The sequence below is a fragment of the Passer montanus genome, unplaced genomic scaffold, assembly GCF_014805655.1.
Source record: "Passer montanus isolate IOZ18808 unplaced genomic scaffold, ASM1480565v1 scaffold93, whole genome shotgun sequence".
Taxonomy (NCBI): Eukaryota; Metazoa; Chordata; class Aves; order Passeriformes; family Passeridae; genus Passer; species Passer montanus.
The window spans coordinates 938,576-959,139 of record NW_024374701.1 but is presented as its reverse complement, the minus strand read 5'-3'; the positions used below and the strand labels follow the sequence as shown (position 1 = coordinate 959,139).

The following is a 20,564-nucleotide window of genomic DNA, read 5'->3' as shown; positions in this document are numbered from 1 at the left end:
GTGTCCCAATGGCGTGGCCAGGATGGTGCGGAGCAGGCCGGGACCCCACGCGGGGACGGCCCAGGGCTCAGGGCCACCCTGATATGTGATACATTCTGTGTGCCAGCGCAGAGGGAAGGGGCAGAGGTGATTTTGTCCTGCTGCCCTGCAGTGCCCGTGGCCCCCCTGTGCGTCAGCGCGGCCGCGTGGGCCTGGGCCAGGCCTGCCCTGCCCCGCGCGCACACTGAGCGCTTTGTCCCGGGCCCCTTCGGCCACGGTGGAAAAAAACCGAGAGACAGAAACACCGAGACCGAGGGCAGCGCCGTTCGAGGGGGAGGAAACAGATCTTAATCTCCCCAACGAACTCCTCATCTCAGTGCAGAGATGGAGCCGTGCAGAGCTTGCTCCCCGGGGCCTGTTCCACAGGCGACCCTGGCTCTATGCCCCTGGCTATAAACACCCCACAGGCACAGCTGACTGGGACTGTATTCATACAGAAGTGCCTGAAAAACTAACCCAGAGGATGGTGTGTTATTTTGTACATATTGTGTATATTTTTTGTTTTGTTCTGTGTCCCTCTTGGCCCTCCACACACCAACCAAAAATCTGCGGGTGGGGCCACTTCCCACAGGTTGTGGCTGATTCCTTTCAAAGGGCTCTTTCACACAGGAGAAATCCAAACCCTGCCCTGCCACGGACAGAGCGCTGGTGCCTGCAGGGCCACTAGTGTGTGGAGCAGGAGGGCTGTGGCCAGTGGCTTCAAAAGCTTTATTGGTCATTAGTTTCTGCTAATTAAGTGGCTCCAGTACTACCAACCACTGCCAGGGAACACAGTGGTAGCTGTAGTTAGGGACAGCTGGCGTGGTGTGGGGTGACAAGAAGACCCTGCTTGGTCAGTCCAGGTGTCCTTGGCTGGTGGCAAAGCCCCACACCCTGGAGCACAGTGAGTGATGCAGAAGGGTGGTTGTAGAAACCAAGGGGGAACTGCAGCGCTGGGCCACACGGTCCCGACCCAGCAGAGGCTCTTTTTTAGTACAGGGTGTAAAACAGAGCACAAGGAATTGAGTCCTGCAGTCCAGAGGAGAAAGTCCCACTGCCCTCTTCCCAGCACTGGGCTGCCTGAGCCTCCTGGCACGTGGTGGCTGCAGCCCTTCACAGATGGAAACGGGAGCACTTCTGCCTTATGCAGCCCCCTGGAGGCTCCGTGCTGGTCCCCATCCAGAGATGGCCACACTGACCGTCCACTTGGAGGGACAAGCTGAGCCCTGCCATTCCCAGCAGGGCTCTGCCATCCTGGTGGGCTAATTGGTGGGCTCTGTGGCCATGGTGTCCGCATCTGGAGACGGTGACATGCTGCTGTTCCCACCGTTGCTCACGTTTTCCTTGCTGTTTTCCCTCGTGGGGTCACTGCCTTTTTCCTCCGCCCTCTGCTTGAGTTTGAGGGAAGAATCTCTCCGTGACAGAAGGGGCTGGTAGCCAGCAAAGACTCCTCCACTCACGTTTGTTCGCTTGTCTGGGGGTGGACAGAAAAAGAGAATTGTTTACCTGGGGCCCAAACTGACTGTTCAGCTGAGAGAAAGGTGTGTGGAGTCCCTCCTTGCAGGAGGCATTGCACTATCTCTGAGAGTCCTTCCAGCCACCAGCTGCCCCCAAAAAGGAGAAGATGGGTGGGGGTGTGGGCTCGTGCCCCAGCACGGGGGAGGTCCATGAGGGGTGGCCAGCTGGTCTCCTACCTCCAGGCCCGATGGGGTGCATCAGCCGGTTCATCTGGACGTTCCAGTGCTTGACGTTGGTGCTGGCCTGTCGCAGCTTCCTCTGGGCAGCCTGGCAGGGCATGGAGGGAAAGGTGAGCTGCTGCCCCACTGCGACCATGGGCACGGGCTTCCCTTCCCTCAGTAAGCCTGCACTGGAGGTTTCCTCTGGGATGGAGAGCCAGTTCACGTTCCTCTAGACCTTCTGCTCCCCCTCCAACCCTCCCCCCTTCACACACTCCCACTGCTGACATCCCTTGGGACATCAGCGCTGTGTCCCAGGGCAGGACACCCTTGTCCTGTCTCAGCCACTGCAGCACACCGTGCCTGCATGTGGCACAGCTCAGAAACCCCCATGGCTTGGTCCTCCCCAGCATGGAGGTGGCTCTGGGAGGGCTGGAAAGTCCCCTGGGTTCACCGTGTGAGGGGATGTGGCACGGATGTGATGCTCACCATGACATCTTGGTCCACCCGCTGCCTGTTCACTCTCACTTCTTCCAGCTGCTTCTGCGCCTCTTCCAGACACTTGTTCTTGTTCTCCATCTCCTGCTTGAGGACTTGCTTCTCCCTCTGAGTTCTGATGATATATTCCTCTTGCTCCTCCTTCAGCTTCATCAGCTGTTTCAGCTTCTCCTCTTCCTCAGCCAGTAGCCTGACAACGAAGAGCAAGAGTGAGGATGTCCCCCTGCCACTCCTTCCCTCAGCCTTCCCTGTCCCAGCCTGCATACTGGGAAGTCACCAGCACACCCAGTACCCGGGAGCACTGAGCTGCCCTGGGAGCAGGGCTGCCCAAGGAAGGGGAGAGCTGCCCTGGTCCTACCTGGCCTGAGCATATCTCACAGCCTCCTCGTCCTGCCGCGCTTTCACCTCCTGCTGCAGGGCCTCCTGCAGCCTCTCCTGCATGTCCTCCAGCTCCAGGATGCGCTTGCGCTGCCGCTCTGCCTCTGCCTCCTTCAGCACCATCTCTGCCTGCATGGAGGCGCGAGCCTGCGGCGGGGACAGGAGCCATCAGTGGGCCAGGCCACCACCAGTGTCCCCAGAACCCGCTGGGAGGAGCGGGCCAGAGCAGGGGCAGCCCACGGTGACAGGTCCGAAGCAAAGCTGTTTTTCTGCTCAGGAGACAGGCTGTGTCATTTGGAGCCAGTGCTGGCTGTGAGGTCAGAAATGGGCTCCCTGTCCAGCCTGGCACCATTTGCCTCTCACTGCCCCCTAGCTAAAGCCCCTTGAGGCAGGTTGTCCTCATCTCCTGCTCAAAGGGATCTCAGGCCCAACAGAGCCCAGAGGTGATGGGTGGCAGCAGCACTGTACATCCAAACCCCTGGGCTGCCCTGGCCAAGGGAAGGAGAAGGAAGCCCCCACCCCTGAGCACCACGGCCCATGTGGGATGCACCCACCTGCTCGGCCTCCCGCAGCTGGATCTCCAGTGTCCTCTGCATCTCCTCGTGCTGCTGCCTCCGCCGCTGCTCCTCCTCCTGCAGCAGGATCTCTGCCTGCCTCTGGGCCTCCTTGAGCAGCTCCAGCTCCTGCAGCTTCCTCTCCTTTTCCTCCTGCAGCTGCTTGAGCCGTTGTGTCTCCTCCTCCTTGGCCGCCTTGCGCTGCTCCCGCTGCTCCCGCTGCTCCCGGCGCTTCTGCTTCAGGTCCTTGTGCAGGGACTTCTTTCCCTCGGCCTGCAGCCGGATGGCAGTCTGGATGGCTGGAGAGGGAGGGCACGGTCAGTGGGGACACACAGGGGGCACGGGGAGGCTGGGGAAGGGGCGTGGGTGGGCACAGACCGAGCGTCCACTCCTGGCGCTGCCGGGTGTCCGAGGCGCTCATCTCGTAGGTGCGGGACGTGGTCTTCACACAGAACATGCACCTCTTCCCATCCCTGTCTGGCAACACCTGCAGGGAGAGGAGACAGCACAGCCTTACCCCCTGTACTCCACCTTATCCCCCCGTCTTTAGCCACAGGAGTGGCTCTCCCATGCTCATGGACGTGAAATTGTGTGCCCTTGGGTCTCCCTCCCAGGGGTTTGGACAGTTTGCTGTCCCCAGGCTGAGCGTGGCCCGGGCTGTACCTCCACGCAGCAGTGCTTGTCCAGCGGGATGCTCCCCTTCTTCTCCTTCCGTTCCTCGCTCATGTAGTAGGAGAGGACACTGGGCTTCAGCATGAACCACCGCTCCGACCAGTTCCTCCTCAGCTGGCCCTTCTTCCACAGGTAGCCCTGCACCCGAGAGACACGAGATCAAAACGGGGTGGGAGCAGCACGGAGCTCGTGCCCCAGAATATGTGAGCTCCTTGCCTGCTTGAGCACGTCCTCAATGACCTCCTGGTACACCTCCTCCACGGCCATGCTGATGGCCTCCTGCTCGATGCCCCTCAGGAGCCGCCCCGAGTTCACCATGTCCAGGAACTGCCAGACCGTGAGCCCGCCCTGCCCCTGCGGCTCCTGGGACAGGTAATCATCCAGCTCGCAGGCGTTCAGCTCCACGTTCATGGCCGTGCAGATCTTCTTCAGCAGGTACTCCACCTGTGCGGAGGAGGACACTCAGTGTCTCTGTCTGGGGACAGGGCTGTCCCCACCCCATCAACCCATTTGGGAGAGCCCAAGGCCACATCTCTCTCCAGCCTGGAGAAGCAGGACCTTGATCCCAGAAGGATCATCCTTTGTTGAGGCATCCCAGGCAGCAGGCTGGAATGGAGGAGACTGCAACTGTTTAGAGTTTCACCTCTACTGAGAGGTTTTTCCTTTTAACCCCAAGGCTGGGATGTTTTGTCTGGTTTGTCTGCAGAGTAAGAAAACTCTCTAGAAGTCAAGAGCCTGAAGGAGTACAGGCCAGCACTGTTGAACCCCATTCAGGACTGATGTCTCACTGCTTCCCAAAAATCGCTGGGGAGGAGCAGGGGGACAGGTCCCTATGGAGAGGAGCATCACTTTAAAACTGCAAATAAAAAAAGAGTCAAGGTGGTTGACATGGCGTGGGGAAGACTGACTCCAGCTCAAGTTTTGCTGCCAGCTCTCCTCTGCCCTGGGGACTGAGACCAGTGGGTGACTGCAGGGAACCACACAGGAAGGTGACACACAGCAGGGTCCCCACACCCAGCTGGATTTTTTATGCCATTTAATTGTGAAAAGGGCAAGAATTGAGTGCTGGTGCTTAGGATGATTCAGTTTTTCAGGGTCTGGGGAACAGGAAACTCCTCTCCCAGGGCACAGGAAGTGCGGTCGCCCTCCTACGTCTGCGCAGCACGGTGCTTCTTGCCTTTTTTTCTCCTCTTTTTAATTTTTTTTTTTAATTTTGACTTTTCTGCTGATCTCAGGAGGTTGAGGGGTAGAAGGCAACAGCAGCCATTTGCCCAGCCAAGTTCCTTCTGCTGAGGCCACTCTTGGCTTCTCCACGGGTGCATTCTCCCCAGACCTGCCCCCCTTCTCATGGGGGTTTAATCTGACCCCAGAGAAAGGCAGAACCTTCCCCCCTGAATGCTGTGGAATTTGGAGATTACTGCAAGGCTTTTCTTTGGCTGGCACCTCACCCTTAACACTCCTCATGCTGGGCAGGGGCTGAGCACTGGGTGGCAGTGGCCACGGAGAGGGACAGCCAGGTCTGCTCTGCCACTGCCCTTAGGCAGGAGAGCACTTTGGAGGGGTGTCCCCTCTGAAGTCCCCCTCCTCTCCCTGGGCAGTGGGGGTGGCTGTGGGCACAGCAGGGCTGTCCAGAGAGCCCCCTTGTCCCACCCCCAGCCTCCTCTCTCTCCCCCCCTGGAACACCACATCTTGCAGGACGCAGTGGGACGTGCCAGGAAGCAATAGTGTCACCCACAAATGGGGCCCTGCCAGCTCATGGAGCCCTGTGAGGACAGGGCTGGGGGAGAGGCAGTCCTACCTCATCTGGCACCATGACGAGAGGGTATTTGTCTTCAGACAGAAAGTTGAAGAGGCACCAGAGCTTGAAAGCATCCTGGTGGGACACCACGCTGTTCCCGTTCCGGTCGGGTTTGTAGTTCTTCTTCGCCGTCAGCGTCCAGCACAGCTCATCGAAGTTTTCTTTGACAAAAGCACCTTCCTCCACCTGCAGGCAGGAGTCAGGGGCTGAGTGGGGAGCTGAAGAGCTACAGAGGGGAGTTCTGGGATCCCTCACTCCTAAAATCTGTCCATGGGGTGACTGGCAGCACCAGCAGGAACTCTGGGTGCAGCACGGGCAGGATGATGTGGAGCTCTCATCCCCAGTGCCTCCATGGTTTGGGGTTCCTTGTTATCCCATTCAACCACGAAGAGGAACTGAGGAGTGAAGGGAAGCCAGCAGGAATGGTGCCTCCACCAGCCTCATCCCTGCTGCTGCTCTTTCACTGTGTCCTGGCACTGTGAGCTGCCCCAGGAGCACGTTTGGTGCAGATGGCTCAGCTGTGATGGGGACCAGAGGAGCTCTGGCTGTCCCTGGGTGCTCTATCCCAACTGTGTGAGCACAGGAGCAAACTGTGGCCTGCAGCAGCAAAGCTGGGGGAAAACCTTCGGGTGGCAAAAGCTAAAAGCTTCTCTTACTAGGAAAACCCACTTCCCCCTTTTCAGGCTGCCTCTGGGATTCTATTAGCCCTGGTGAAACCAGAAGGGGTGGCTTTAAAGATCACCTTCCAAAGAACCATGTGGGCAGCTGGAAGGATTTTGGCCACTCTGTGATGGTGAGACTGGGCTGGGCTGACCTTGGGCAGCTCCTGCTCTGGGCTGAGGGAGCTGGGGAAGGCTTTGCCCTTGCTTGCTCTGACCAGATCCCTGCAGCCAAGATCAGCATTGCTGGGCCAAGCTGGGCAGCTGCTGACCAGCTCTGGGCAAGGCAAAGATGGGCACAGGGATGGGGACTGGCACAGGGACAGGAACAGCAGGAGAGTCAGGGGAGTGAAGGGTTCCTGCACCCAGCTCTGGCCCCTTTCTGTGAGCACAGTGGAAGCTGTCGCTCATTCTTCCTCTCCTCACGTGCCTGGAAGAAACAGCACCCACAGACCAACCTCTGGCTGTGCCAGACAAAGGTGTCTTTGAACCACAGGAAAAAAGGGAGAAAGCCCCTGCCCACCCCAGCTCTGCCCCTGCTTGCAGCTCATCCTCCTCCCTCCCTCTGCTCTTTGCCAAATGAGGTCACACCTCAAAGGTGAGGATAAAAGGGGCTGATTTCTCTCTCTGAGCCCTTCAGGAATTGTGGGCAGAGATGCTGCTCCATCCAGAGCTGTGACGTGAAGGGATGACTCCATCCTTGCCAGGGGGACACTGAGCATTAAACATTTCTCACTCATTTTGGCTTTCACCCATCTCTCTGCACCCTCTTTCCACCCACCATGGAATGTGGTTCCCAAGAGCTAAGGGGAGCTCCCAGGAGCCCCAACGTTCTCATGTGAGGAGCAGCAGCTCTGGGGGATGACCAAGGAGCTCACCTTGTCCAGGATGTACTTGTTGAGGTAGGGCATGTAGCCCTGGCTGGACACGGGCCCATCATCATCGTCACGGAAATGCTCCTCCAGTGCCACGGGGTCGTGGGGGATGCACAGCACCGTGTACAGGTTGTGAGACAGCACCTGGCCAAGCACAGCGGGTGGTGAGAAGGGGAACAACCTCCAGCCCTGCCCCAGCACATCCCCAAGGTGCCACCCCCTCGCTCACCCCCCTGGGGCTCTGCCCTGCGTGGCATCACCTCCTCAAGGTTTGGGTTGGGCATAATTCTCAAATGTAAACCTTAGAGAATCATTTAGAAACAAGCAAAAATCAAGGATTTTCCCACATTAGTTTCTTTTCTTGGCACATGAGGAACTTCTTTCTTGAAAGGGCTGTTTCAAACCTCTCAGAGCAAACAGGACTGGCTCTGATCTAGAAAAGCTGATAAGCCACCCCAAGCCATGCATTTGGCACAACCATGGCACAGCCACTGCCTGCTGGGGACACAGAAAGATGGAAACAGGAAAATAGGAAAGACTGGTGAGAAACTAAGCAAAGGTTTTGTCTGGAATGGAGATCTGGAGACAAACCATCCCCAGAAATACTCAGCCAGGCTTGCCAACAGCCCACTTTGTTTGAATCCCCCCAAACAAAGCACGTTTACAAGCTCCTGCATTTCCCATGTGCTGGAAAGCCTGGAGCAAGGCTGCCCACGAGCACCAGCTGCATCTCTAGCTTGTGGTGCTGGGCAGGTGATGCTCTCCTTGCCTTTACATCCCAGCAGCAAGAGATGGTTAAATGAGTGACTGACACTTCCCCTCTGCACCAAGCCCTGCCAATGCAGCTTGCCAAGGGCTCAAGAGAGGGGCTGGAGATGGAACAGCATCCTACTCCTCTTTGCAGGGCTGGAAATTTCCTCCCAGCAGCAGAGGAGCTGCCCGAGGCCATGATGGCTGCTGCAGCTGGAGACAGTTCTTGCTCGACCAGATTTTCATTCTCTTTTCTGCCCTTTGGACCAATGGGATCAGCAGGACTCCACCCTGTGCTCACACAACAGGGCAGTAGCCCCGAGCACTGCTGCTGCACTGTGCCTTTTGGGGCTCAGCGCAGCCCCAGGGTCCACACAGCGGTGGAAAGGCCTGGGAATATCATGGACATCCTCCAGGATGGTAACCAGCCCATCAGGATGAATTCAAAGCTTGGGAATTGTATCCCAGTCTGTGTTTCCAATGTGGGCCCTCATCTCCATCCTTCACCCCCACTCCCAGAGCACCCCTAAAAAGCCCTGTGAGGTCTCACTTGTGACCCTGGCTGTGGGGGACACCCTGAGCCCATCCATCCATCCATCCATCCATCCATCATCCATCCATCCATCCATCCATCCATCCATCCATCCATCCATCCAGGCTCCCTGTGACCCAGAGCCCCTCCTCTTGCAGGGCTGTCTCTGACAAAGGGAGAGGAAAGCCCTGGCCTGGTCAGTGGTGGCATGGCTGGAGATGGGAGAGGTGAGAAACCCTTGCAGGCTCTGAAACAGTGACAGGAGGAGAACAGCAGGGGAAAGGGGTGCTGGGAAAGCAGTTTGATGGTACAACCTTTCCCTGTGGCATGCAGGGGTCTGCCTGACTCCTCCCAGTGCCCTGGATTCCTCTGAGCAGCAGCCTTGCTTCTGTTCTCCACCCTGTCCCACCGCTGTCACACCCATCACCCATGAGCAGAGGTGCCCAAAAGCACCAGGGCAGTTCCTGGTAATTCCATCCTCGCATGGTCACACTGAGGGACCCCACCCCTCATCCCCAGCCCTTCCAGGGAGGGGATGCAAGGGCACTGAGAGCACAACGGCTTCCCAAGAGCAGGGCTGTGCTGTGCCTGTGCTGGGAGCAAACCTACCCGAGCTCTCGGGGCGCGCAGCACCGACCGCAAGCTGTCCTTCCTTCCTGTGCACACACACACACACCCCTCCACTGCAGCAGCATCTGCACACGCCTGCCTCGCAGAGGTGCCCCTGCAAGGAGCCCAACGGCTTCCCACAGCTGTGTCTTCATGCTGGAAACCCCGACACCTTCTCAGAACTGCCCAGAGCGCGGCTCTGCGCTCCCAGCCAGCTCCGCGCCTGGCTCTGTCCTCTGGGGGCAAACCCAGCGCCTCTCCCAGCCCTGTTCAGGACCCTTCGTGCACCAACACGCCCGGGTGAGGGAGAGCACAGCCCAGCTCGGGGCTCAGCAGCCCTGGAGGGGCTTGGAGGGGGCTCGGTGGCTTTAACACGTTGCTCAGAGCAGAGAGACCCCGGATCCTCCCTCGCTGGAGCACCGCTGGCCTGCGTAGGCTGGGGCAAACTCGAGTGTTTCTGTGGGTGGAAACAAGCTCTCCCTGGCCTGGAGACAGTGGGAAAGTCATCCAGAGCTGAGCTGTGCTGTTCAGGGACCTGCTGCCAACCCATCCCGTCACTGAGGGCGCGTGGGAGAACATCCCTGCCCCTCTCAAGGGGTAAAGTCACTTCGGAGGTGCCATCCCCAGCACCACCACGGTTTGCAGACCCTGCATGAACTGTCCATGAAATTGCCATTAAAATCAGAGTCTCTGTGGCCTCAGCATCGTCACTGGTGGTAAAGATGTCTCAGGACAAGCAGTGCTGGTGCTTTTGGGTCCAGACTCTGGACCCAGAGCAGTGGAGCAGGGGGTGCTGTGGAGGGAGCACAGCAGCCCCTCTCAGGGATTAGCAAACCGAATTAAGCTCTGGCCTACTTGAGGATTTTCCTTAATTCCTTCAGCTATTTCTACAGTTTTAGCTGGTGAGCGTGGCTCGCAGGGCACACGCCACGAGTTCTGGGGGCAGCCAAAGGCTCTGAGCCACAAAGGCTGAGCAGGAAGAATCTGCCTCCCCAGATCCCTGCAAACAAAACTCTTAATTCTGGGGCAAAACACACCCCCCTGCCAAAGACCAGCACCTTCCCTGCAGTCCGCCCTGGGGAAGCCCTATAAAATAAAGGGAATGGAGGAAAATGGGGTTTTTTTGCAGTGGTTCAAAACGGTCTTGCAGGCTGGCAGCAGCTGCCATGTCCTGACGCAATACCTCCCGTGCTCAGCACGCTCCTGCTCAGGTCTCTCCTCTCATCCCAGACCCTGGGACCAACCAGCATTTCCAACCCCAGCCTAAGAACTAAAACAGATGAAAAAAACACATTCCCGCTGTATGCAAAGGTTAAAAAAATCAATTATTCTCAGAGCCAGGGGGCTCCCTGGTAGGTGTCAGCAACCCTGGCCTGGGGGCAGACAAAAAGGTTTTTAAAGCTGTGATGGGTTTGATGAAGGGCTGAGAGCGTGAGCCCTCTGAAAGCTGCTAAGGGTGGGGAGAGGGGAAAGCGGAGAGTTTTTAAAAGTGCTGTGTTACTTCTAGCCACACCACTGAGGAGCTTTTGTTAAAAAAACAACCTGTCCCTACCTCCTGACCCACTGGCTCAGCAAGGAGAAACGCAGGTGCTCCGGCAAGCAAGAAAATGTAAACAGAGTTTGGGCTCCATAAAAAGCACAAGAAACTGATAACTAAAATTTAGATTTCTTATCATTTTCACCTAGAAAACACATCTGAGCATGAATTCCCTCCCACCCCTTTTTTTAAAGGGAGATGCCACAGAGCCTGAGAACTTCACCCGAACCAGCGTGGAAGCAACAGGAAGATCTTATCTTAACATTTAACAATTTCTCCGTGGAAACCCGCGGGGATGCGAAGCAGCCCCGGGCTCGTTCCGCCGCTCGCTGCCCACCCTCCACCGGCGCGCCGCAGCCCGGGGCACTCACTTTGAGCTGGGATTTGGACACCTTGCCGCTCTTCTCCACGTCCAGGGCGGTGAAGGCGTACCAGATGGACTTGAGCAGCTCGGCTCGCAGGTCCATGGCTGGCGGCGGCGGCGCGGCTCTGGCGAGCCCGCGGATCCGGTTCCTGGAGCCGCCCGGGCGGGCGGGCCCGGGGCGGGAGCGCCGCCCGCCCCGCGCCCCGAGCCCCGCGCTCGCCGAGCCTCTGCTGGCTCCCAGCCCGCTCAAAACGTCCCTAATCTGCGTTTTGGGGTGAGAGATCCCCGCCCTGGCTCAAGCAGCAGCTTCGGCTCGCAGCCTTGGGCAGGGATCGGTGTCGCCCGGCGAGCGGAGCTCAGCCCGTGGAGCCTCTCGGGCTGTGCCCGGTCCGTGCCCGCGGAAACATCTCTGCAAACTGCTCTGGGATGTCCAAAGCACGGCCCACGCGGCTGCCGGAGCCTGTGCCCGGTCAGGTTTACAGCTGGACTCGAGGATCTCGGTCTGCTCCAGCTCTGTCCGCAGCACCCAGGGCAGTGAAGGGACTGAGGGCAGGACACCAGGCCAGGTCTCTCTGCCCAGCTCAGGGGAGGATGTAGGATGTGTTCACAGACACAGTTCCCTAAATCTAGGCTTGCAGGGATCCCTAGAAGAGGCAAGGCCTGATGAGAGATTTCAGGGACATGCCTCAGCTCCTCCAAGCCACACGCTGAGGGCTCAGGGGACACAGCTCACCCTGCTCCCAGCCCTCCTCTGGGACAGCTGCTGCTTTGGCAGGACACGTTTGGTCAATTCTACAAATCTCCTCAATGTCCTCAATTCTTACAGCTGCTGAACACCACCACCACCCTCTCCTCCCAGCTTCCACCAAAGAGAAGAGAGGTCCTTTTAAAAAACAGAATTTAAATTTGTTTTTATTTCAACTCAGCATTTACATCCAGGTCTTGCTCAGCTCCTGGCAAGTGCTGGCTGCTCTGCTCCACAGCCAAGGAATCTGCCATGGAAGCCCTGCTTGAAAAGGAAGTGTGACAAAGAGATGGGAGAACTGCTCTTGGAATCATCCCAGTGCTGGCTCCAATGGCAGGAACTGCTCACCCTCCATACTGAGCTCAGGACAGCCTGGGCTGGCTCTGATGGGCCTTTATGGCTTCTGTGCAAGTGCTGCCCACTTCCCCTGAGCTGGAGGGGTGGGCAAGAAAGGGGAGTGCTGGACCATTCCTGGAGAGAGGGCACGAGTGCCCCTGAAGAGAGGCTGCTGCTCAGAGCCCAGGAGCAGGCAGCAGCCCTGCTCCCCGCAGGGAAGAGCCCTTCAGACAGGTCCCCCCAGCAGCCCTGTGCCCCCTCAGTGCCCCAGCTGGCACAGGGCACACACTGGCACTGGCTCAGCCTCTGTCCCTGCCCAGGGCAGGCTGGGGCTGCCACTCCCCTGCCACAGCTGCTCTGCTGGCCTCAGCTCCCCTTCTCGGGCAGGGCTGTGTCTGGTGGCACTGGCTCGTAGTGGATGACAGCTGTGGCCATGCTGAGGGCTCCCTCCAGGCCCTGCTGCTCCTCCAGCTGGGGACAGACAGAGAGAGGGCTGAACCCCCAAAAGGCAGCTCAGGGTGGCTCCCAGCAGCACACAGGGGTGGCACAGGTGTGAAGCAGGGGTGTTTACAGAGGAGCATTCTGCAATCCCAGCAGGATGTCCCTGGCACAGAGGGCCTCTGGGAATTAAAGGAGCAAGCACCCTGGGCAAGCAGTGATGCAGCAGGGCCTGAGGCCAGGCAGTGGGTGGCCAGGGAGTGAAGGGGACAGTGGCAAGAGCCATGTGGTACCTGCACAGCAATGTGGGTGCCGTGGGAGGTGGCCAGCAATGCCACCTGCTGATGACAGAGCGGGGTCATGTCCGACTCCTCTTCTGCCCCAGAAGTGACTATGGTCACCTGGAAAAGGTCAGTTAATCATGTTTTAAAAGAAAATGCAGCTCTCTTCTAGCAGAGGAAGCAGGGGCAGCTCCAGCTTAGTCTGTACCTCCTGTGCCTCGGTGCCATTGGTGCTGGCCACAGCCATGGCCCCAGTGTCACCACCTGGCAGCTGTCCCTGGGGCACGGCGAGGACCCCGATGGCACTGCCCAGGGCCTGCAGCTGCTCCTGACACAGACTGACCTGGGGGTGACAGCAGAGCTCAGGAGTCTTGGGCAACCCCCAGGTTTAGCAATGCATTGCTCTGGGCAAGGAGGAAACAGCCTCTGCAGGACTCGAGGCACAGAGAGCTCCAAGGACTTTGCCCAGCACCAGGGATAAAATTTACAACAGAGAACTCAGAGCTTGTGTCTTCAGCCCTCCCCCTTCCACCACATCTTCCCATTCAGCCTTTTGTCTCAAGCCTGGATGGGGACAGCACTGTGCACTGCAGCAGCAGGAGCATCTCAGCCTAAGAGGAAACAGGTCACTGGTGGCAGCTGCTTCCCTTGCCCCTGCCACAGAAGGAAGTTTTTTCCAGTCAGCACAGGGGCAGCTGGTGGAGGGAAGTACAAGAAAAGCACTGCTGTATACAAGTGATGACAAAACATCTCCAAATCCAGCCTGGGTCAGCAGAGCTGGGGAGCTGCAGGGAGCCAGGGGCTGCCAGTCACCACACAAACACCCAGAAACCCCATCAGCAAGGGGGCACTGGGACCAGAGACCCCCCAAACCATCACTGCAGCAGTGCGTGAGGCTGTAGGAGGGAGCCCTCAGGGCAGGAAGATCCCAAGAAGCTCCAAGGTCTGAAAAAAATGCTGGAAAAGGCCCTGCAAAGAACATCATGGCTGAGTAGAGGCAGAATCTCACTTCAGATAATAACTGCTGTCCCTGACCTGCTGAAGGTGTCCGTGTCCATACCTGCTCTGTCCCATCCTGAGAAATAAGTGAGATTTGTGTAGGTACAGCATCTTCTTCTTCATCTTCCTCCATCTCTGACAGGAAAGCAATATGCTGACTCTCCACTGGAGAGCCTCTGTCAGCAGCTGCAGCAGCTGGATCAGAGAAGGGGAAGAGCAGCATTATCAGAGTGTGAAACCACGTGCCTGCTCTCTGGACCTGCCTGTGGTCTCAAGAGCTAGCACAGAAGAGCACAAGACCATGATGAGACCAGTGGTGGGCTGGGAAGAAGGAGCTTTACCTCTCCCTGTACTACAGAATGGGCAGGGGCCTATTCCCAAGCTATTCCAACAGATTTGGCTTTGATGGGGAGGCAGGAAACCATGACAGGCTTGGGTCTGAGAAGGGCGTGTCTGCTTTTGCTGTCACCTCCCTCAATTCGCCACACCTTGATGGGGGAGTGGCTACTCACCCCGCAGCCGCTGCTGCTCGTAGAGAGCCTGCTCGCTCTCCTCGGTGGCCCCCAGCTCGCCGTGGCTGCTGCGTTTGTGCATGGCCAGCGTGGAGGTCTGCCGGTAGGTCTTGCCGCAGCTGCTGCACGTGTAGGGCTTGCAGTGCGTGTGCACCACGTGGTGCTTGTACAGGCTGGAGTACTCGGTGAAGCGCCTCCCACAGCCCGGCACGCTGCACAGGTATGGCTTCTCTCCTAGGGCAGAGGCCACAGAGCTCAGCTGCACCCTCCTCATGCTCTGGGGAGGGATTCTCCACCAGAGCAAATAGCTGCAGACAGACTGCTGGAACAACAATCAATCCAATGAAGCAATTCCCACTATTTCCTCCAACTCCCTGGCCGCCCCCTGTGACGTTCAGCTGGAAAGGCCCATTCCAGCCCCACCAATCTCCCTGCTGCTGCCTCCCCCCTACCTGTGTGGATCCTCATGTGGTTCTTGTAGTTGGTGGCGCTGGTGAAGCCCCTGCCACAGCCAGGCTCTGCACACAGGTAGGGCCGCTCGCCCGTGTGCGTCCGCACGTGAACCTTGCGGATGTTGGACGTGGTAAAGGAGCGGCCACAGCCCACGAAGGGACACTTGAAGGGACGCTCACCTGCATGGGCAGAGGGCTGTGGGTGACACCTGCCACCGTGCAGCCACCTGGAGACCTTTTCACTGGGCTGTCCCCGTGCAGTTCCTCCCTGTGCTGCTCACCTGTGTGCGTGCGGATGTGTTTCTGCAGGTCCCCGGAGGTCTTGAAGGCTTTGCTGCACAAGTCTTCTGGACACTTGTAAGGTTTCTCACCTGTGTGTGTTCTCACGTGGCTCTTCAGACCATACCCTGTCCAGGACAGAGACCATGACTAATTTTGTAATGAGAAGGAAACACCATGACAAGCTGATACCACCCCTCGGTGTCTGTGTTGTGTCTGCAAAGCTTGAAAGGGAAGAAAGAACCAACCCCAACACCACTTCCAACCTTGCTTCCACCACTATCTGCCCACAATCAGTGAAGTCCCAGCAGGCTCCCAACTGTGATTCCCTTGCTTTAGATGCTCTGGATATTGTGCTCTGCTGGGTTGGTCAGAAAATGAAATCTGCTCAAAACAGAAATTTGTTACCTGTAGCAAATGCTTTCCCACAGCCTGGGAAGTCACAGGTGTATGGCCGGTCACCTGTGTGAGCACGTTCATGTACCTGGAAAAGAAAGAACAGGTCCCTAAAATGAGATCCAAGGGAAGGAAGAAGGAAAACTGTGGAAAAATGCTGGTGGAGAGAATTTGAAGTTCCCTGCTGGATTTCACCTTGGCCAGTTGACACATCTGGGTCTCTTGGGGAGCTCAGCACGTAACTAAGCTGCACACAACAGAGCATTCTGCTCTGGCAGTGTAGCCTGGGACTGCTCTGGCCTGCACACTGCCATGTCACCTGCTTTACCTTGAGGTGGTGGGCAGTGGTGTAGAGGCGGCCACAGCCTTTGTAGCCACAGCGGAAAGCTCTGCTGCCGACCCGCTGCCCCTTCCTGTGGCTTTGCACCTCCTCCTCCTGCAAATCCTGCTGAAACAAGTACTGGAATCAACCCAGCAAGCCACCACAGCCTCACCAAGCCCACACAAATATTTCCCTCCTTGCCATACATATGCACTGCTGCAGTTATCTTCCAAAAACATGTTCCTACAAACAGCTTGTACCCACATGGTGAAGCCCAGGTGACAAGGCTCTAGAAACTTGCATTTCCTCCTCCCACCTCCCAGGGGGTTCTCAGACACAAAACTCCCTTTCTCAGCTCGTTTGAAAGATGTGCAGTTAGTATTTGCTAACTCAGCAGAGAAGCCACAACATTTTTATAATTACTGGCAGAGAGGAGCTCAGCCTAGTTCCAGTCACTGAAAAACTCAGACCTGGGAAGAGATGTTGCTGGAGTCTTTACTCTTCACATGGCAGGTGCCTGTCACTCCCTCCTCTTCCTCATCAGACCCCTGTGAGTGAAGAAGCACAGGCAGTGTTTGTGTGTCCCCATACAGCGAGGAGCAGGAAGGCAGTGACAGCCACAGTGCCACCCCACCCTTCCCCAGAGAGCAGGGGCTGGGCCTGCAGGTCTGTGCCCAGCTCAGCACCCCTGGCAGCCCCTGCTCCACAGCCTGTGGAGGTGGGAGAAAAAGGCAGTACCTGGGACACTGAGGTGGGACACTGCAGTGACAGCACACCAGGATCAGAAGCTGCTTTGGTTCTGAGGCCTTGGTCACCATGGGGACAGTGGCCATGGCTTAGCCACTGCTGGCACACCCAAGGCTGTATGCCAGCAGCTCTCCTCCCTTCCCAAACCTGAGTCTGCAGCAGGTTAAGGGTGGCAGGCCAGCATCCCATGGGACAAAACAGCCCTGCTCTGTGTCCCCAACTCCAGGCACCCCTCAGCAGTGGCACACTGGAGCCTCTCTCAAACAGGGAGGGCACAAACTCAGGCCAAGAGATGCTGTGCCCTCACCTTCCTGCCACACTGCTGCAGTGCATTACTGGTGTCCACATCAAGGCCATCATCTTCCTCCTGCCCAGCCAGCCCCTGCAGCCCCGTTTCTGTCTGCACTTGCAGGATGGTGCTGCCAGGTGCCAGGATGACAGGGCGGTGGATGTAGGCAGTGGAGCCATCCTCCAGCTGGACAGCCTGGAATGTGCTGGGCTCGTAACTCTCTGCAAGAGGAAACGTTCAGGTAAAGAGCTGAAAAAAAAATTCAGCTGAAAAAATCCTCAGTGTGAGGCAGAAAAGAAGTGCTTCATCTCCCCAGCCTTGGAAACCTGAGACATTTCAGCAGCTTCCCTCCAGCTGCCAAGGAAAGAGCAGGGGGTGCTTCACCTTTAGCTGTGCTGTGTATGAAGGCCATGCTGCCATCCTCCAGCACCACTGGCTGCCCATCTTCAAAAGCCACAGCCTCTAAAAGGAAAGGAAAACATCCCCACACTTTCCTGGAGGACCCAGCATGGGGAATGCTGTGGCAGCTGAGGACACAGGGCTGCCTGCTTGCCCTGAAAGGCAACCACAGCTGTAGGTTTTAGGACACCATCTGAGCCCTTCTGATGGGAATGATGAGGTTTTCAAGGCTTCATGCACAGATTTGCCTCTTCCTTTGCTCAAAGGAGCGATGCAGTGTCTCACCAGTTTCCAAATGCCAGATTGTATCCCAGCAAGGAGGGGACATAACCAAGGAGAACCCCTCTCACTGAGCATGTGAAGGCAGGGAAGAGGGTGCAGGGGGGAAAGGGGCACAGCCAGCTAGAAAACATCAATTTCAAGCAGCTTTTGGAGGAGAGAAGAGGGACGTGGCATACAAGGAGCTTGGCAGCACCAAGGAAGGATTGCCCAGAGTAACAGGGCTCTTTCTACCTGCCCTTTGGCACCTTAGCATGGCCAAGGATGATTCCTCCATGCCCCTCTGGTGCCTGCCACATGAACTGGTTCCCAACACCTCTCAGACTAATGTTACCTCATTTCAGAGATGGTGTTGGCTGCTGGGTCAGTGGCCAAGGTGGCATTGCTCCCAACAATCCCCACACCACCACCCATTCCAGAAGTAATACACTGTCTCACAGTGCAGAGGAAAGTCCTGCCCACCTGCTGCCACATGAAAGAAGCTCTGTGTGTGCTGTGTGCCTGGCACCAACACAGCTCACTGGGCTCGTGGTGTGGCACAGGGACAGCCCACAGGTGAAATGACACTTAAACATTTGTCTCCACCTCCACCAAACTCACCTTCTCATCAGATTGCTAACGACTTTGCAGGCAATGTCCTTGTTTGCTCAGCCTCAAAACCACAACAAAGAAAACCCCAACAGAAACCTGGTGCTCACATGGACTTTTGAGAGCTGGAAGTGACAGAGGAGCCCAAATGCTGGAGCACTGAGAACTGCAGCCACATCTCCAGTGTCCTCCCAAACAGAAAGAGGGCAAGGGGTGTTCCTCACCTTTCTGAACTGTCACCTGATGGATGTAAGCTGTGGTCCCATCTTCAAGTTCAATGAGTTGCCCTTCAATCAGCTTTTCACCTGGAACAGTTAAAACACACCATCAGCTGCTGGGCCCAGCCCCTCTGTCCCACAGAAATTGTCACCTCTGGGCTGTTATGGGTCAGCTTTGCCCCACAGAGACACTTCACTGCCCAGAAATGCTGGCACTGCCCTTGCCTAGAGAGGACACACCACAAAGACCCTCAGGCACCACTTGCTGAGGAGCTGCCCCTCACAGCTCCTCGTGCCAAGGAGCACACAGAGAAAACAATTACACTTGTGCTGGGAGAAGAGACCAGCTGGCTGTGCTGAGCAGCATCAGCAAGTGCTGGGAGATTCATCTGCTGCTTTGGCAGAGGATCAGCTGTCAGGAAACAATTACAGCACCTAAAGGGGCCTAAAGTGCTGCCAGTGTTGGGCTGCAGGGGCTCAACCCAAAGCTGTAATCGTGACTGAGTTACCCAGAGACCTGGTGCTCTCTGAATCAGATTGCTCCATCCCCCTGAACATGGAGAATCCAGGCTGCTTTCACCTGGAGGTAAGGCTTGAGAGGGGGTCACACAGCCTGGTGCTTCCACACAGCCCAGCTCCACACACACAGCAAACCTGCAGCGAGTTTGCACAGAAAACAAAGCAGGAGAGCAACCCCCAGGACACGGAGCTGCACAACTCCTCCATCCTGTTCTGCGGGCTGGGAAACAGCGAGCTGCTCTTCCTGGGAGTGGGTGGTGGGGAAGGGGCACCTCACCACACCAGGCAAGGGCAGGTGTGGAATTTGGCACCTTTTTGGCGGAGCTGCACAACTCCTCCATCCTGTTCTGCGGGCTGGGAAACGGCGAGCTGCTCTTCCTGGGAGTGGGTGCTGGGGAAGGGGCACCTCACCAGCACCAGGTAAAGGCAGGTGTGGAATTTGGCACCTCTCTGAGTGGGAAAGGCACTGCTGTGAACCAAACCCAGCGATGCAAAACCCCCTGCTCGGCCCAGGGGAGGTTTTGGTGCAGCACAGCCCTGCAGGCCACAGCAGGCCTGGCAAGAAGGGGGCTCTTCCAGTCTGAACAGAGCTTTATTTTCCACAGCAGCAGCTCTCCCATCCCCACAGCTTCATTTCCAACCCACAGGCATGTTTGATTTGTGTTTTATTTCACATCTTTAGTGCAAATCCAGCAGCCACCAGCTGCTCGTGCCAAGTGGCCACACACATGTGACACCTCCCACACCGTGAGGGACACCTTTGGTGACCCCGACTCCAATTCCAGAGCCAGCAGGAGGAGCCTCTCAGGCCTGACAGCCCGAGGCTGTGTTACCTCTGGCAGCCTGCTGCAGCAAGGCCGTGCTGCTGTCCCCAAGGGTGGCTGCTGGCAGCCCCAGGCTCTCCATGCTGATCCCCACACATGGGTCCTGCCTGGCAGCCCGCAGGGACACGGGGCTCTCGTCTGTGCTGCGAGCCTTAAGCAAAAAGAACAATTCCGTTTCAATTTCCACCCTTGGCTTCTCCTCCTCCTTTAGCTTCTCCACTTTTGCACGCTAGGAAAGGCTTGAGGGGCCTCAAAAGGCTTTTGAGGTTGTAAAGGATTGAGGTGGGCAATGCTGCATCCTTCCCACACAGAAGGCAGGCAGGGATAAGAATCTATTCCACAGCCAAATATGAAATAAAGCTTATCAAGCAAACTGAACTGACAGACTCTTCTCAGAGGCAGCACAAATGTCACAGCCCAGCCCTTCCCGTCCTCCACACGACCTGCAGGCTTTCCAGCTACTTTAAATCCTGAACCTACAGGCTGAGCTCGTCCTGCGCTGCAGGGGACAGGGCAGGGCCATGAGCTTTACTCCTCCTTCTCTGCTCCCTTTCCCGACTAATTCCCAGGGACACAATCCCAGGCTCTAAGCAAACGGTGCCACAGCCTGCGCAGCCCCAGAGGACATTTCTCTGCAGGCACCCTCTGCTGACGGGGGATCTTAAAGAGGCGCTGCAGCGCCTTCCTTCTTCCTCAGCCACATTTTGATCGTTTCATTTCCAGCAACGAGGCGAAACCGCCCCGTCCGCGCCCGCCGCCGCTCGGGGCCCGCCCGGGGCCGCCTCGCCCCGCGCTCCGCGCACCCGTCCCCACGGGACACCGGGGAAACCGTGCCGCGGGCTGCGAGGGGGTGGCGGGGGCACAGGGGGGCTCGTCCCGCGCGGCCCCGGGGCTGAGGCTCCTCCGGGCCCTGAGGCTCCTCCGGGCCCCGAGGCCGCCATCGCCGCCCCCCATCCCCCACACCGACCTGAGCTACCCGCCGGGCCCGGGTCCGCCGCCGGCCCGGCGTGCACCGCGCGCG

General features: G+C 57.6%; 2 protein-coding genes across 11 annotated transcripts in view; both read right to left on the bottom strand.

The window, feature by feature from the left end:
- Positions 1 to 545: 545 nt before the first annotated feature.
- Positions 546 to 11,081, bottom strand: DEF6 (DEF6 guanine nucleotide exchange factor). The gene is made up of 11 exons (XM_039695940.1): positions 10,928 to 11,081; positions 7,132 to 7,272; positions 5,595 to 5,780; positions 4,013 to 4,240; positions 3,788 to 3,934; positions 3,503 to 3,611; positions 3,125 to 3,423; positions 2,551 to 2,717; positions 2,184 to 2,382; positions 1,713 to 1,803; positions 546 to 1,492 (listed from the first exon to the last, which is right to left on the bottom strand). The coding sequence occupies exons 1-11, from the start codon at positions 11,021 to 11,023 to the stop codon at positions 1,281 to 1,283; spliced, it is 1,875 nt and encodes a 624-aa protein (XP_039551874.1). The 5' UTR covers positions 11,024 to 11,081; the 3' UTR covers positions 546 to 1,280.
- Positions 11,082 to 11,804: 723 nt separating this feature from the next.
- Positions 11,805 to 20,564, bottom strand: part of ZNF76 (zinc finger protein 76) — an 8,986-nt gene continuing 226 nt past the window's right edge. The window contains exons 1-15 of one of the 10 annotated variants that reach the window (XM_039695778.1): positions 20,511 to 20,558; positions 19,553 to 19,694; positions 18,207 to 18,287; positions 17,101 to 17,178; positions 16,735 to 16,937; positions 16,151 to 16,228; positions 15,687 to 15,806; positions 15,371 to 15,446; positions 14,965 to 15,090; positions 14,684 to 14,863; positions 14,232 to 14,465; positions 13,781 to 13,914; positions 12,929 to 13,063; positions 12,733 to 12,840; positions 11,805 to 12,472 (exon numbers count right to left, since the gene is read on the bottom strand). In XM_039695778.1, coding sequence (XP_039551712.1) covers positions 12,368 to 12,472; positions 12,733 to 12,840; positions 12,929 to 13,063; positions 13,781 to 13,914; positions 14,232 to 14,465; positions 14,684 to 14,863; positions 14,965 to 15,090; positions 15,371 to 15,446; positions 15,687 to 15,806; positions 16,151 to 16,228; positions 16,735 to 16,937; positions 17,101 to 17,178; positions 18,207 to 18,287; positions 19,553 to 19,625 — 1,731 coding nt within the window. In that variant the 5' untranslated portion in view covers positions 19,626 to 19,694; positions 20,511 to 20,558 and the 3' untranslated portion in view covers positions 11,805 to 12,367. Of the gene's footprint in view, positions 12,473 to 12,732; positions 12,841 to 12,928; positions 13,690 to 13,780; positions 13,915 to 14,231; positions 14,466 to 14,683; positions 14,864 to 14,964; positions 15,091 to 15,370; positions 15,447 to 15,686; positions 15,807 to 16,150; positions 16,229 to 16,734; positions 16,938 to 17,100; positions 17,179 to 17,994; positions 18,108 to 18,206; positions 18,288 to 19,552; positions 19,695 to 20,510; positions 20,559 to 20,564 lie in introns of those variants that run through there. The other 9 variants (XM_039695780.1, XM_039695779.1, XM_039695782.1 and 6 more) reach the window with 9 other exon arrangements.

Coding starts and splice junctions, on each gene's coding strand:
- DEF6 (XM_039695940.1), bottom strand. CDS start 11,023: ATGGACCTGCGAGCCGAGCTGCTCAAGTCCATCTGGTACGCCTTCACC. Junction 5,781..7,131: donor ACAAGTACATCCTGGACAAG/GTGAGCTCCTTG, acceptor TCCTGCCTGCAG/GTGGAGGAAGGTGCTTTTGT. Junction 3,612..3,787: donor ACAAGCACTGCTGCGTGGAG/GTACAGCCCGGG, acceptor CTCTCCCTGCAG/GTGTTGCCAGACAGGGATGG.